Source organism: Mobula hypostoma, chromosome 18 (assembly GCF_963921235.1).
Source record: "Mobula hypostoma chromosome 18, sMobHyp1.1, whole genome shotgun sequence".
Lineage (NCBI taxonomy): Eukaryota > Metazoa > Chordata > Chondrichthyes > Myliobatiformes > Myliobatidae > Mobula > Mobula hypostoma.
In genome coordinates, this window is record NC_086114.1 from 40947062 (window position 1) to 40959114 (window position 12053).

Below are 12053 nucleotides of genomic sequence, written 5' to 3' on the forward strand. Positions count from 1 at the left end.
GAGGAGATGTTATTTCCAATCCACACTGACTGTGGTCTCCCGGTGAGGAAGTCATGGATCCAGTTCTCAAGGGAGATAGAGGGGCCCAGGTTCTGGATATTGTTGATTAGAACTGTGGGTATGATTGTGTTGAACTCTGAGCTGTGATCAATAAACAGCAGCCTGACATAGGTTTTGCTGTTGTCCACGTGGCCCAAGGCCGAGGAGAGGGCCAGTGAAACTACATTCGTTGTACATCTTTTGTGGCGATAGGCAAATTGCCGCAGGTCCAAGTCCTTGATAAGACACAAAGCCGAAGGTGCTTGGTCAAGATAGGAGTTGATTCTTGCCATGTCCAACCCCTCAAAGCACTTTGTCAAAGTAGATGTGAGTGCAACTGGGCGTTGGGCATTGGGCATTGAGGCAGCTCACCTTGCTCTTCTTGGGCACTGGTATGATTGTCGCCATTTTGAAGCAGGTGGGAACCTCTGGCTGCACAGTGAGAAACTGATGCTCGCGAACCTTCCCACCACTTGGGTAGCAGAGGCTTTCAGTGCCCAGGTACACCATCAGGACCCGATGCCTTGCAAGGGTTCACCCTCTTGAAAGATTTTCTGACTTTGGCCTGTTTATCAAAAATTCAAAATGCAGAGATGAACAGAGTTAATGTTTCAAGTCTGTGGTCATTGTGCATGGTCATCATGCTGTTTAATAAGTTGACACGAGGAATTCTGCAGATGCTGGAAATCAAGCAACACACATCAAAGTTGCTGGTGAACGCAGCAGGCCAGGCAGCATCAGGGTCTCGGCCCGAAACGTCGACTGTACCTCTCCCTAGAGATGCTGCCTGGCTTGCTGCGTTCACCAGCAACTTTGATGTGTGTTGTTTAATAAGTGTTGCCTGATGAGGTTCCTTGCATTATTGGTACTATGTGAATGCAGATTGTTTTTGAAGTAAGTCTAAATGGTCATATCTTGTTTTGTACTTTCAGAAGCTGTGGAATATTGACCAAGCACCTTCGGCTTTGTGTCTAATCATTTAGAATGGCATACCCTGGCTACCCCTCATCTGGCTATCCAGCCTATCCTGTAAGTACCTGGTTATAAATACTTCCAATAATCAAAACACACTTTATTCATGTGATCCCCTCTGCCTCTTAAGACCCTTGACAGGAAAGAGACCATGTTGATAGGGAAGTGAAAATCTTCCACTTCGCCTGGATTCATTCAGCAATAATTTATTCTGACACCAAAAAAAATTATTGCAGGTATTAACCCTCAACAATAATGATCAGATGAGTACAGGGAGAATGTGCATTTACTGACAAGTACCTTTATTGGCTCAGTTAACAAGCACATGAATTTATAAAACTGAATATTTCTGTCCACACTCACTCGATTTCCCTGACCCTCCATGGACAGTCAAAGAATAGAAAATGTAATATCCAGGGAAAGGAGGCTACCTTTGTCAAACATTCCTCTTGATCCTGATGTAATATCCACGTTTCTAATATGGGGTCATCCACTTCTGTGATGGTTGGTCTCCACAGAGTTGTCGCTGCCTATGCTCCCAAAATCCTCTGTTCTTATCCTTTTCCTTAGCAGATCAATCTGTTATGTTTCAATTTTGTTGGCTCAAGCTCATCTGATTGACTTGTGTCAGCTTCTCGCTGGAATTGGCCTAAGGCTACAAGCAATATTACCTTTTGGCTCTTTCCTCCTCAGGTAATCTCCTTTGTTCTTTCCAACTCAGACTGCTTCAAACTAGTTCAATCAGGTCAGCCAGACTCTGGGTGCAGACCACCAAATCACAAGCTGTTCCTTCTATATAATAAACAGCTTATCTGAAAATGGTCTCAGGTTTACCATGTGATCTGCAGAAAACTCTTTTGAGTCCACGTTCATGTACTCTGATTAAGCTATCCCTGAGCTAAAAAAAAGTTCACAAAATGGCGGCTGCATGAAGAGTCTCAGAAAATGGCAGCCTCCATTCCTGCGACCACATAGCAAGAACAAACGCATTTGCTTTGTCTGTTTCCACTGCTCTTGCCTCATTCCTGTTTGCTGAATTGTAAATTTTAGTTCTTTTAAAATGAAATGCTGCTCTTCCCTTTACCTTGACAGAAACGGTTCCCCATTTATATACTGTGGTATAGGGAGCCAGAGATGCACTGGCAGAACAATTTCCCTCAGTATAACTGGACTGGTCAGTGGAGGAGTTCAATTGAACGGACGCATTGGAGACTGTGTGCATCAAGGATGGAGGGTGGAGACTGAATTGGATTCTCCCACAATGGCCTTTCACTATACACTCCACTCTGACTGACTGGGGTGTGGCATTATTAATCTAGCATGTCCTCAGGAGGTTGTTGTGATATGCCCAGCTTTATTTGCCATGTCTGTCTTGTTTAGACGGGCAGCATTCTACCTCACTGCATTGATGTCCTGCTAATTTCTTACCTGGCTTATAAGTGGTGAGTGAATTCTTGAGCAGTGTCCACCTGATAACCTTCTTTCAAGGACTCAACAACTCATGTTCTCGGAATTATTTATTTAATATTATTTTTGTTCATTTGTACAGTTGGTCTTTCACATATTGGTTGTTTGTCAGTGTTTGTATGTAGTTTTTCATTGACTCTATTGTATTTCGTAGTTCTACTATGAATGCAAGAAAATTAATCTCAAGGTAGTATTCGGTGACATATATGCACTTCTATAATAAATTGACTTGAAACGTTGACCTTTTATAAGCTCCTCCTTTTCAGCGTTCACAATTATATGTCAGTTTCTGAAGTCCAGTGTCGGGCATACAAACAGTGTAGCCTGCTTAGTGTGGCTGACTGACTGAAACAAGGTTGTCAGTACTGGGGATACCAGCCGGGGAAAGGACACTGATATGGTTACTTATTGTTTCAATGACTATGGAGAATTTTGTTAAGGGAGCATTGATTTGTTGAAGGTAGTCCGGGTCTCAGAACTATCTAGGGGGTCAGGAATCACTGCTGTCCAGTAGATTGTGTGTTTTGTTCAACTCTGAGGTCTTGAACTTCAACTTCTCTTTCCCTGGCTATGTTAGCAGTTGAATTTGAGGAGGTATTCAACAATTTTTCCTGATGAATGGGAGTCAGAAGCTTTGTGAGATTAAAATGAAGTGATGTGTAGTAGCTGGTGCTAGTCTCAGCTTTTTTTCTTGGAACTGTTGGACAGTGAATATCACATCCACTGTTTCTTCAGGTGGACAGAGTTCACACTGATTTGGGAGCAGCATTTTACCACCGGAAGGAGAAACGTGAGGAATACCCCAGCTATACTTAGATATAAGTTGCTCACCAGCTCCCAAGCCCAGCTGTATATTCAGCTGGGTTCCTGGTCCCTGATTCCACTGTACACAGAACTGTGTTCCAGGTCCCTGGTTCCACTGTACACAGAACTGTGTTCCGGGTCCCTGGTTCCACTGTACACAGAACTGTGTTCCAGGTCCCTGGTTCCACTGTACACAGAACTGTGTTCCTGGTCCCTGGTTCCACTGTACACAGAACTGTCTACCTGGTCCTAGATTCCGGCTGTACACAGAACTATGTTCTTGGTCCCTGTTTCCACTGTACACAGAACTGTGCTCCTGGTCCCTGTTTCCACTGTACACAGAACTGTGTTCCTGGTCCCTGATTCTGACTGTCCACTGAATTGGGTTCCTGATCCCTGACTCTGACTGTACACTGAATCGTGTTCCTGATCTCTGATTCCGGATGCACACATTTACTGAGTTCCTGGTCTCTAATTCAAGTTATACCCTGAACTGTGTTCCTGATTCTTGATTTCTGATTCCAGCTGTACACTGAACTTGTGTTTCTGGTCCCTGATTCCGGCTTTACACTGAATTGGGTTCCTGGTCCCTGATTCCGGCTTTTCATTGAATTGTGTTTCTGGTCCCTGATTCCAGCTTTACACTGAATTGGGTTCCTGTTCCCTGATTCCAGCTGAACACTGAATCGTGTTTCTGGTCCCTGGTTCCGGCTATACACTGAATCGTGTTTCTGGTTCCTGATTCTGACTATTTGCTGAACTGCGCTCCTGGTCTCTGGCTCCATCGCAGTCCTGATCATGTCGCTCTCTGAATCAGTCCACACACCCAAACCACACTGGTCATTTCCTCCATCCATACACCAAACCACAGAAATCTCTGGCTTATCCCACATATACTGCAGATCTTCAACCATTGGGAGGGTTTTGCCCCAGTGAGCCTGCACCATCCAATTACACCATGTGACCATTTAACCTACTAACCAGTATGCCTTTGAAATGCGTGAGTTATAAAGAAGGCAAGACAGCGGCTATACCTCATTAGGAGTTTGGAGATATTTGGCATGTCAACAAATGCACTCAAAAACTTCTATAGATATACCGTGGAGAGCATTCTGACAGGCTGCATCACTGTCTGGTATGGGGGCGGGGGGGGGGAGCTATTGCACAGGACCAACAGAAGCTGCAGAAGGTTGTAAATCTAGTCAGCTCCATCTTGGGTGCCCTACAAAGTACCCAGGACATCTTTAGGGAGCGGTATCTCGGAAAGGCAGTGTCCATTATTAAGGACCTCCAGCACCCAGAGCATGCCCTTTTCTCACTGTTACCATCAGGTAGGAGATACAGAAGCCTGAAGGCACACACACAGTGATTCAGGAACAGCTTCTTCCCTTCTGCATTCTAATTCCTAAATGGACATTGAACCCTTGGACACTACCTCACTTTTTTTAATATACAGTATATCTGTTTTTTGCATGTTTTTTAATCTATTCAATATACGTATACTGTAATTGATTTACTTATTATTATTTTATTATTTTTTCCTCTTCTATATTATGTATTGTATTGAACTGCTGCTGCTGTTAACAAATCTCGCGTCACATACCGGTGAGAATGAACCTGATTCTGAACCCACATGATCACGGGGCAAACATGTACACTCCTTACAGATAGCGGCAGAATTAAACCCGGCTCAGTGGTGCTGTAATAACATTGTGCTAACCGCTACACTGCCGCGCTGCCCGTCAAAAGCAATTAGAGATAGTGTTTTGGAATGTATCCATTAAACTGCAAGAGAGCACATACAGGAGCTGCTGATCAATATCTAGAACACAACCCTAGACAGGGTAGCACGGACATTTAAAAACCACTGGTCATCCTGTTTGGATAAATCAAAGAGATTGAATGGCCATTCATCCCTAATTGTTCTGTGAACAAGAATAAATGGAATTCCTTTTGGAATACTTGCCTGAGAGGGTCCCATGTTGGATTCAGTGCCCCTGATGCAGTTGGTGCCTGTTACGTGTCCACAGTTTTGTTTTCCTGGGAGTCCATAGTTTTGTTTACTGTGGGCGTCACGTGTCCCCAGGTTCGTTTTACTGAGAGTCCACAGTTTCGTTTCTGTGAGCGTTAGCTTATGACGTATGCCGACAGTATAAAAGTAATGTGGGCATTGTGCTGAGAAGGAGTCGAAGGAAAGAGAGAGACAGTGAAGATCGCAGGCTTCAAGCTATCTGGGAACAGCTCACAATCGAGAAGGGTAAAGTCTACTGCTTACCCATTCCCAGAGGATTGGGTTAATCAGTGGCACAATGTGCATTGTGAAGATGTGTCTATTCTTGGTATGATCCATGGGTGTGGATTTTGTGACAGTCACTTTGTGAAATCGCTCTTTGTGGACTTCGGAACAGTATTCCTCAGCTGGGAACTTCGGTAACCGTTTCTTTGTTGGCTAGCCGTGGAATCTTTGGAATTCGCCATGATCGCCTGGTCGCTGCACTGTGAACCCACAAGTCTGTTCTCTAACCTATTTCGTGAATTTCTGGGACTCTCTGAACTGCCACTTTAAGACTGTGCTTGAGTAAGATTTGTTAAGAACGGGTTCTAAGTTTGACTGTAAGTGAGCTAGAGACGCATAACACTGTTAACTTCTGTTTATGAAAGTAATTTATTTAATTTTCTATATTTTTGAGTAAATGTAAATAAATATAGTGGTTTAAATATTAAAACCTGACTCAATTTGTCATCTCTTACTGCTGGTACATTACGAAATCAGGACAAAATTGGGGGCTCATCCAGGATATGAACAAATTTGGAGCTTATTGATTGATTGACTAGTGATCTCATTGGCTACTATGCTTTTGATTGACTTGTGTGGGAAACCAGCAGCAATGGATATTGGGCATTTCTGGCATTGCCAGACCGTAAGGCATTAGGGGATGCTAGAAAGGACGACGTTGGCCATTGCTAAGGGGCTGGGACTTACTGCGGTAAAACGGGATATGAAAAAGGTACAGATTCAGAGGATAATAGCTGAGCACTATATTTCCTTGGGGAAGTTTGAAGAGGGGGTGTTAGAAAGGTTTCCTGAAAGTAAACCCAGTGATCTTGAGCTCCAGTACAATTTGGAAAAACTAATGATGGAGGCTGAGAATAGGCGAAGACAGCAACAGCCCGAGGCTGAGTTAAGAGGAAAACAGCTCGAGATTGAGTTACGACAAAAACAGCTTGAAGCTGAAGAAGCAGAAAAACAGAGGCGGTTTGCAGCTGAAGAAGCAGAAAAACAGAGGGAGGAGCAGAAAGACAAAGGGGGTTTGAGTTAGAGAAGATAGAGAAGTTGTAGCAAAGGGGCCTAGTGTTTGACTCTGGGGATAAGTTTGTTGCCAGTCAGGAAGTTAAATTGGTCCTTCCATTTGATGAAACTGAGGTTGATAAATACTTTCAGCATTTTGAGAAAGTGGCTCAGAGCCTAAATTGGCTGGAAGGAAGCTGGCCTCTCTTGTTACAGAGTGTTCCAGAAGCCTATAGGCAAAGGTTTAGAAATTTGAGGAAACCTGTGAACCAGACTTATGTGGAATTTGCTTACGAGAAGTTTGTGTGTTTTGACTGCTGGTGCACATCTAAAAATGTGGATGCTGATTTTGACAACTTGAAAGAGTTGGTTTTAATTGAAGAATTTAAGAGGTGCGTCCCTAATGATATAAAAGCATATTTAGATGAAAAGGATACCGCCACTTTTCAGGAGTCTGCTAAATTAGCAGATGAGTTTGCCTTAACCCACAAGTTTAAGTTTATCCCGAGTAAGACCTTCCAAAAGAGTAGCTTGAATAGTCAGGGTAAATGAGAAATCAAATCTGGGTCTAGTTACAAAGGTAAGGGTGAAGGGAAACAATTAAAGCGGAAGCCCTCTGGTCCTACTTGTCACTCGTGTAGGAAACCTGGTCATGTTATGACTTCTGAAAAAAAAGAGAAAGGAGGCAGCTCCAGATGCCTGTGTTCAAAATGTTGAAACATCTGTGAATCCATGGGGTTCTGAATATTCTGAAGAAGCTCTGTCAAAGGCTAAGATGTCTACCTTCATTTACGTCAGATGGGTTTGTTTCAGTAAAGGAAGGGTCAACTTTGGTACTGGTGAAAATTCTTGGAGATACTGGAGCTTCTCAGTCACTTATGTTAGACAGTGTTCTAAAGTTTGGTGATGAGACTGCCATTGGTGAGGTAAATCTTATTCGAGGTATTGGGTGTGACGTTGTTCCTGTACCTCTGCACAAGGTTATTTTGAAGTCAGAGTTAGTTTCAGGACTTGTAAAAATAGGACTACGACCCAGTTTACCGGTGGAAGGTGTTTCTTTGTTGTTAGGGAATGACCTAGCAGGTGGTAAAGTTGTTCCTGCAGTGCAGATGACAACTAAGCCAATCAACAATGATTAAAAGATAGACCCTAACATTTATCCCTCATGTGCAGTTACTCGAGCTAGGGCCAAGAAACTTGCCAATGCAGATGGTCCTGTGCAGCATGATTCGGCTACTCATGATAGCCCAAATAGGAAATCAAATTTTGATGACTTGTCAGGGACTTTTCTGCCTTCATTGTTTCACCAGGATCCAGGTATTAAATCTGATAATAAAGATTTATCTCTGCCTAGGAAGGAGTTTATATCAGAACAGAGCAGAGGTTGAAACTTTAAGAGAAAAAGCTCTCTCTGGTGAGGAGATTGATAAAGTGCCAGTAGGGTTTTATTTCAAATTTGGAGTGTTACTGAGGAAGTGGAGACCACATGTTCCTGTAAGTGAGGAATGGGCAATTGTTCACCAGGTTGTAGTTCCTAAAGCCTATAGGAATGAGATTTTAACTTTGGCCCATAGTAAACCCTTGGGTGGCCATCTAGGTGTGAAGAAAACTGTGAACAAAGTTTTAAAACAATTCTTCTGGCCTAGTTTAAGGGAAGATGTTGCAGCATTTTGCAGGACTTGTCACACTTTTCAGGTTGTGGGTAAACCTAATCAGGTCACCACAGTGGCCCCACTGCAGCCTATTCCTGCATTTGGTGAACCCTTTTCTCAAGTTATTGTGGATTGTGTTGGCCCTTTGCCAAAGACTAAAGCTGGTCATCAGTATTTGCTATCATTTGTACAGCATCTAGATTTCCAGAGGCAATACCTCTCAGAAATATAAAAGCCAAAACTATATCAAAGCCTCTCGTAAAGTTTCTTTACTTTTTTTTATAAAGAAATTCAGTCTGATCAAGGCAGTAATTTTATGCCAGGATTATTCCAGCAGGTAGTTTACAAATTGGGAGCCAAACAGATTATATCATCTGCATATCATCCACAATCCCAACGGGCCTTAGAGAGATTTCATTCTACCCTCAAAACCATGATTAGGACATTCTGTATTGAAAATGAGAAGGATTGGGATGAGAGGACTTATTTGCTTTTATTTGCAGTAAGGGAGTCAGTACAAGAGTCCCTAGGCTTTTAACTTGTGTTTGGTCACCAGGTCCGAGGACCTTTGGCATTGTTAAAGGAACAGTGAGTTAACAATGATCTGCATGTTAATTTGCTAGATTATATTCTGAAGTTCAAAGACAAATTGCAAAGGGCTTGCAACCTAGCAAAGGAAAATTTAAAATCAGCCCAGGAAAGAATGAAAACTTGGTATGATAAACAAGCTCGAATGAGATCATTCCAGGTGGGTGATAAAGTCCTTGTTTTGTTTCCAGTATTGACCAATCCGTTGCAAGCCAGATACCATGGACCTTACGAAATAGTGACTAAAATAGATGATGTGAATTTTGTAGGCAAAACACCAGATTGTCGAAATTGGTACATATAAACATGTTGAAACCATATTTTGAAGAGCAGGCACCAACTGTGAGTGTTGTTGTCAAAACAAATGGGTCTGATATCCCTGGGAACTCATCAAATGATGCATCTGAGGCTAATTTCAAACCAAACTTTATCTCAGTTCAACTAACAAATTAGATTATCTTACAAAACATTGACAAGAAATTAGCTCATTTATAGCCACAGCAGAGAGAACAGATGAAACAGTTAATTTTAAACGCTAAAAATTTATTTCCTGATGTTCCCAAACAAACCACAGTAACTTTACATGATGTGGATGTCGGTCATGCTACACCTATCAAACAGCATCCATATCGCATGAATATTGAAAACTGTAGAATTGCTGAACAAGACCCTATGTATATGTTAGAAAATGGTTAATGAAACTCCAATTCAGCAGTGGAGATTGACTGTGTAGTATGATTATGATAACACTTCTTAGAGGCAAGGATAATGTAATTGATTAACATCTGGAAAGGCAAAAGCTGTGACGCAGAAGTTAAACTTGCAATGTAATTTTAATAATGGAGTGGAATTTAATATTTGTATATGCTTCTGCAATATGTTGTATTAGTTTGTAGTGTGTTGTATGATAACCGTATATGTATTTTTCCACATATTGTGGATTGTAGTAAAAATTTTGCTCTTACAGATCAAAATTTTCTCCTCTTTGGGGGGAGGTGTTACGTGTCCACAGTTTCGTTTTCCTGGGAGTCCATAGTTTTGTTTACTGTGAGCGTTACCTTATGACGTATGCCGATGGTATAAAAGTAATGTGGGCATCATGCTGAGAAGGAGTCGAAGGAAAGAGAGAGAGAGTGAAGATCGCAGGCTTTGAGCTATCCGGGAACAGCTCACGATCGAGAAGGGTAAAGTCTACTGCTTAGCCAAACCCAAAGGATTGAGTTAATCAGTGGCACACTGTACATTGTGGAGACATGTCTGTCCTTCGTATAATCCATGGGTGTGGATTTTGTGACAGTCACTTTGCGAAATCGCTCTTCATGGACTTCGGAACAGTATTCCTCAGCTGGGATCTTCGATAACCGTTTCTTCGTTCGCTAGCCGTGGAATCTTTGGAATTCACCGTGATCGCCTTGTCGCTGAATTGTGAATCCACAAGTCTCTCCTCTCACCTGTTTCGTGAATTACTGGGGTTCTCTGGACTGCCACACTAAGACTGTACTTGAGTAAGATTTGTAAAGAATGGGTTTTAAGTTCGAGTGTAAGTGAGCTATAGATACATAACATTGTTAACTTCTGTTTATGAGTGTAAGTTTATTTAATTTTCTTTATTTTTGAGTAAATGTAAATAAATATAGTGGTTTTAATATTAAAACCCGACTCAATTTGTCATCTGTTGCTGCTGGTATATTACGAAATCGTGACAGTGCCATTGTCCACAAAGGCAGTTTTTATAGTTTCTTTATGTACGTTATGTGCTGTACATGTGCTCCCTGTGTGTTTGTGCTCAGTGCCATCGCCTTAAAAATTTGTTCCAATGACGTGAGCGTCAATTAGTTGAAGTGGGTTTTTGCTGCGGTACTGAATGTGATTTCTCTGTTTATTTCAGCCATCAGACGGGCAGTCTGCATATCCCCAAGGCGGTGGGCAGTACCCCTACCCAGCAGCTGGTGGTGGCGCCTACCCGCCAGGGCCTGGTGGCGCCTACCCGCCAGGAGCTGGTGGTGGCGCCTACCCGCCAGGGGCTGGTGGTGGCGCCTACCCAGCAGCTGGGGCTGGGGGCTACCCAGCTGGACCAGGAGGGAGCTACCCAGCGCCACCAGGTGGGGGCTACCCAGCCGGACCAGGAGGAGGCTACCCAGCGGCTCCAGGAGGAGGCTACCCAGCAGCACCAGGTGGGAGCTACCCAGCGCCACCAGGTGGAGGATACCCCCAGGCACCAGGTGGAGGATACCCCCAGGCACCAGGTTGGCCTTCTCAGGGTGCTGGGGGCACATACCCAGCAGCAGCTTCGGGGGGCTACCCTGCACCTCCAGGTAACCAACCCGCATGGGGAGCTGGTGGATCGGGATTCCCCTCCTATCCAGCAGGTAAGCACAATATAATGTTAAGGTTATAAGCTCCAGTGAGTTGAGGAAATTAGTTTTGGTTCAAGCCTCTGGAAATTTTGCATGCATGCGTGTCAAAGCCAAAGTCAAATTTTTTGTCCCAGGTCCAAGTTCAGGTGAATAACAATGCAGTCCGAAACTTGCTTGCAGCAGCAATATAAGCACACAGCACCAGATTAGACATGTATGCACGAGTTTGGCTGTGGTGAGAGAATGGAAATGTGGATGAGTGAGTGTTTGCACACATGAAGAGCTGCAAAGTCACCTGTATTTTTGTGTTGTGAAAGTAGATGAGTATCGGCCTGTGCCTGTGTAGAGGGAGAATATGTTTCCTTGTCTATATACTGTAACAATGTGACGCAAAAGAAAAGGACTTTGTAGTTCAAGCTGTTAGTGAAACCATAAAAATCCATGTTAGTACTTTTGTGCTAAACTAAGTGACAAATCAATTTAAAATTCAAAATCTGTGCTGCAATGGAGTTCGGCCTCCTGTGTGAGGTTACAGGGAGCAGCCTGCAACTCAGAGACCCAATGAGACATGGAGATGGGTACAAGGAAAGTTGGAGAGAATGGAAGTAGTAGCTTTGTGTTGTTTATAAATGGGCATTGTGGCTGAGGCAGTAAGAGTGCCTTTTACGGGCTGTACAACTCTCATGGTGAGGCACCCTCTCCTGGATTGACGGTGAGGAATTTCTCTGTTGTAGGTCCGGGCGGCACTGCCCCTGGAGCTGCTCCTGGCTACGGAGCTCCTGGCTATGGCGGATGTCCTCAGCCTGCTGGCCAAAACTACTCGGGAGGCGGGGCCCCACCTGCAGGTAATGAAAGGGAAGCACTGGCAGTGTCGAAACACTGCAG

General features: G+C 43.4%; 1 protein-coding gene across 1 annotated transcript in view; it reads left to right on the forward strand.

The window, feature by feature from the left end:
- The window catches only part of LOC134358498 (annexin A7-like), an 86034-nt gene that overhangs the window by 24687 nt on the left and 49294 nt on the right, over positions 1-12053 (forward strand). The window contains exons 2-4 of the mRNA XM_063070786.1: positions 972-1068; positions 10700-11180; positions 11903-12013. Coding sequence (XP_062926856.1) covers positions 1024-1068; positions 10700-11180; positions 11903-12013 — 637 coding nt within the window. The 5' untranslated portion in view covers positions 972-1023. The remainder of the gene's footprint in view (positions 1-971; positions 1069-10699; positions 11181-11902; positions 12014-12053) is intronic.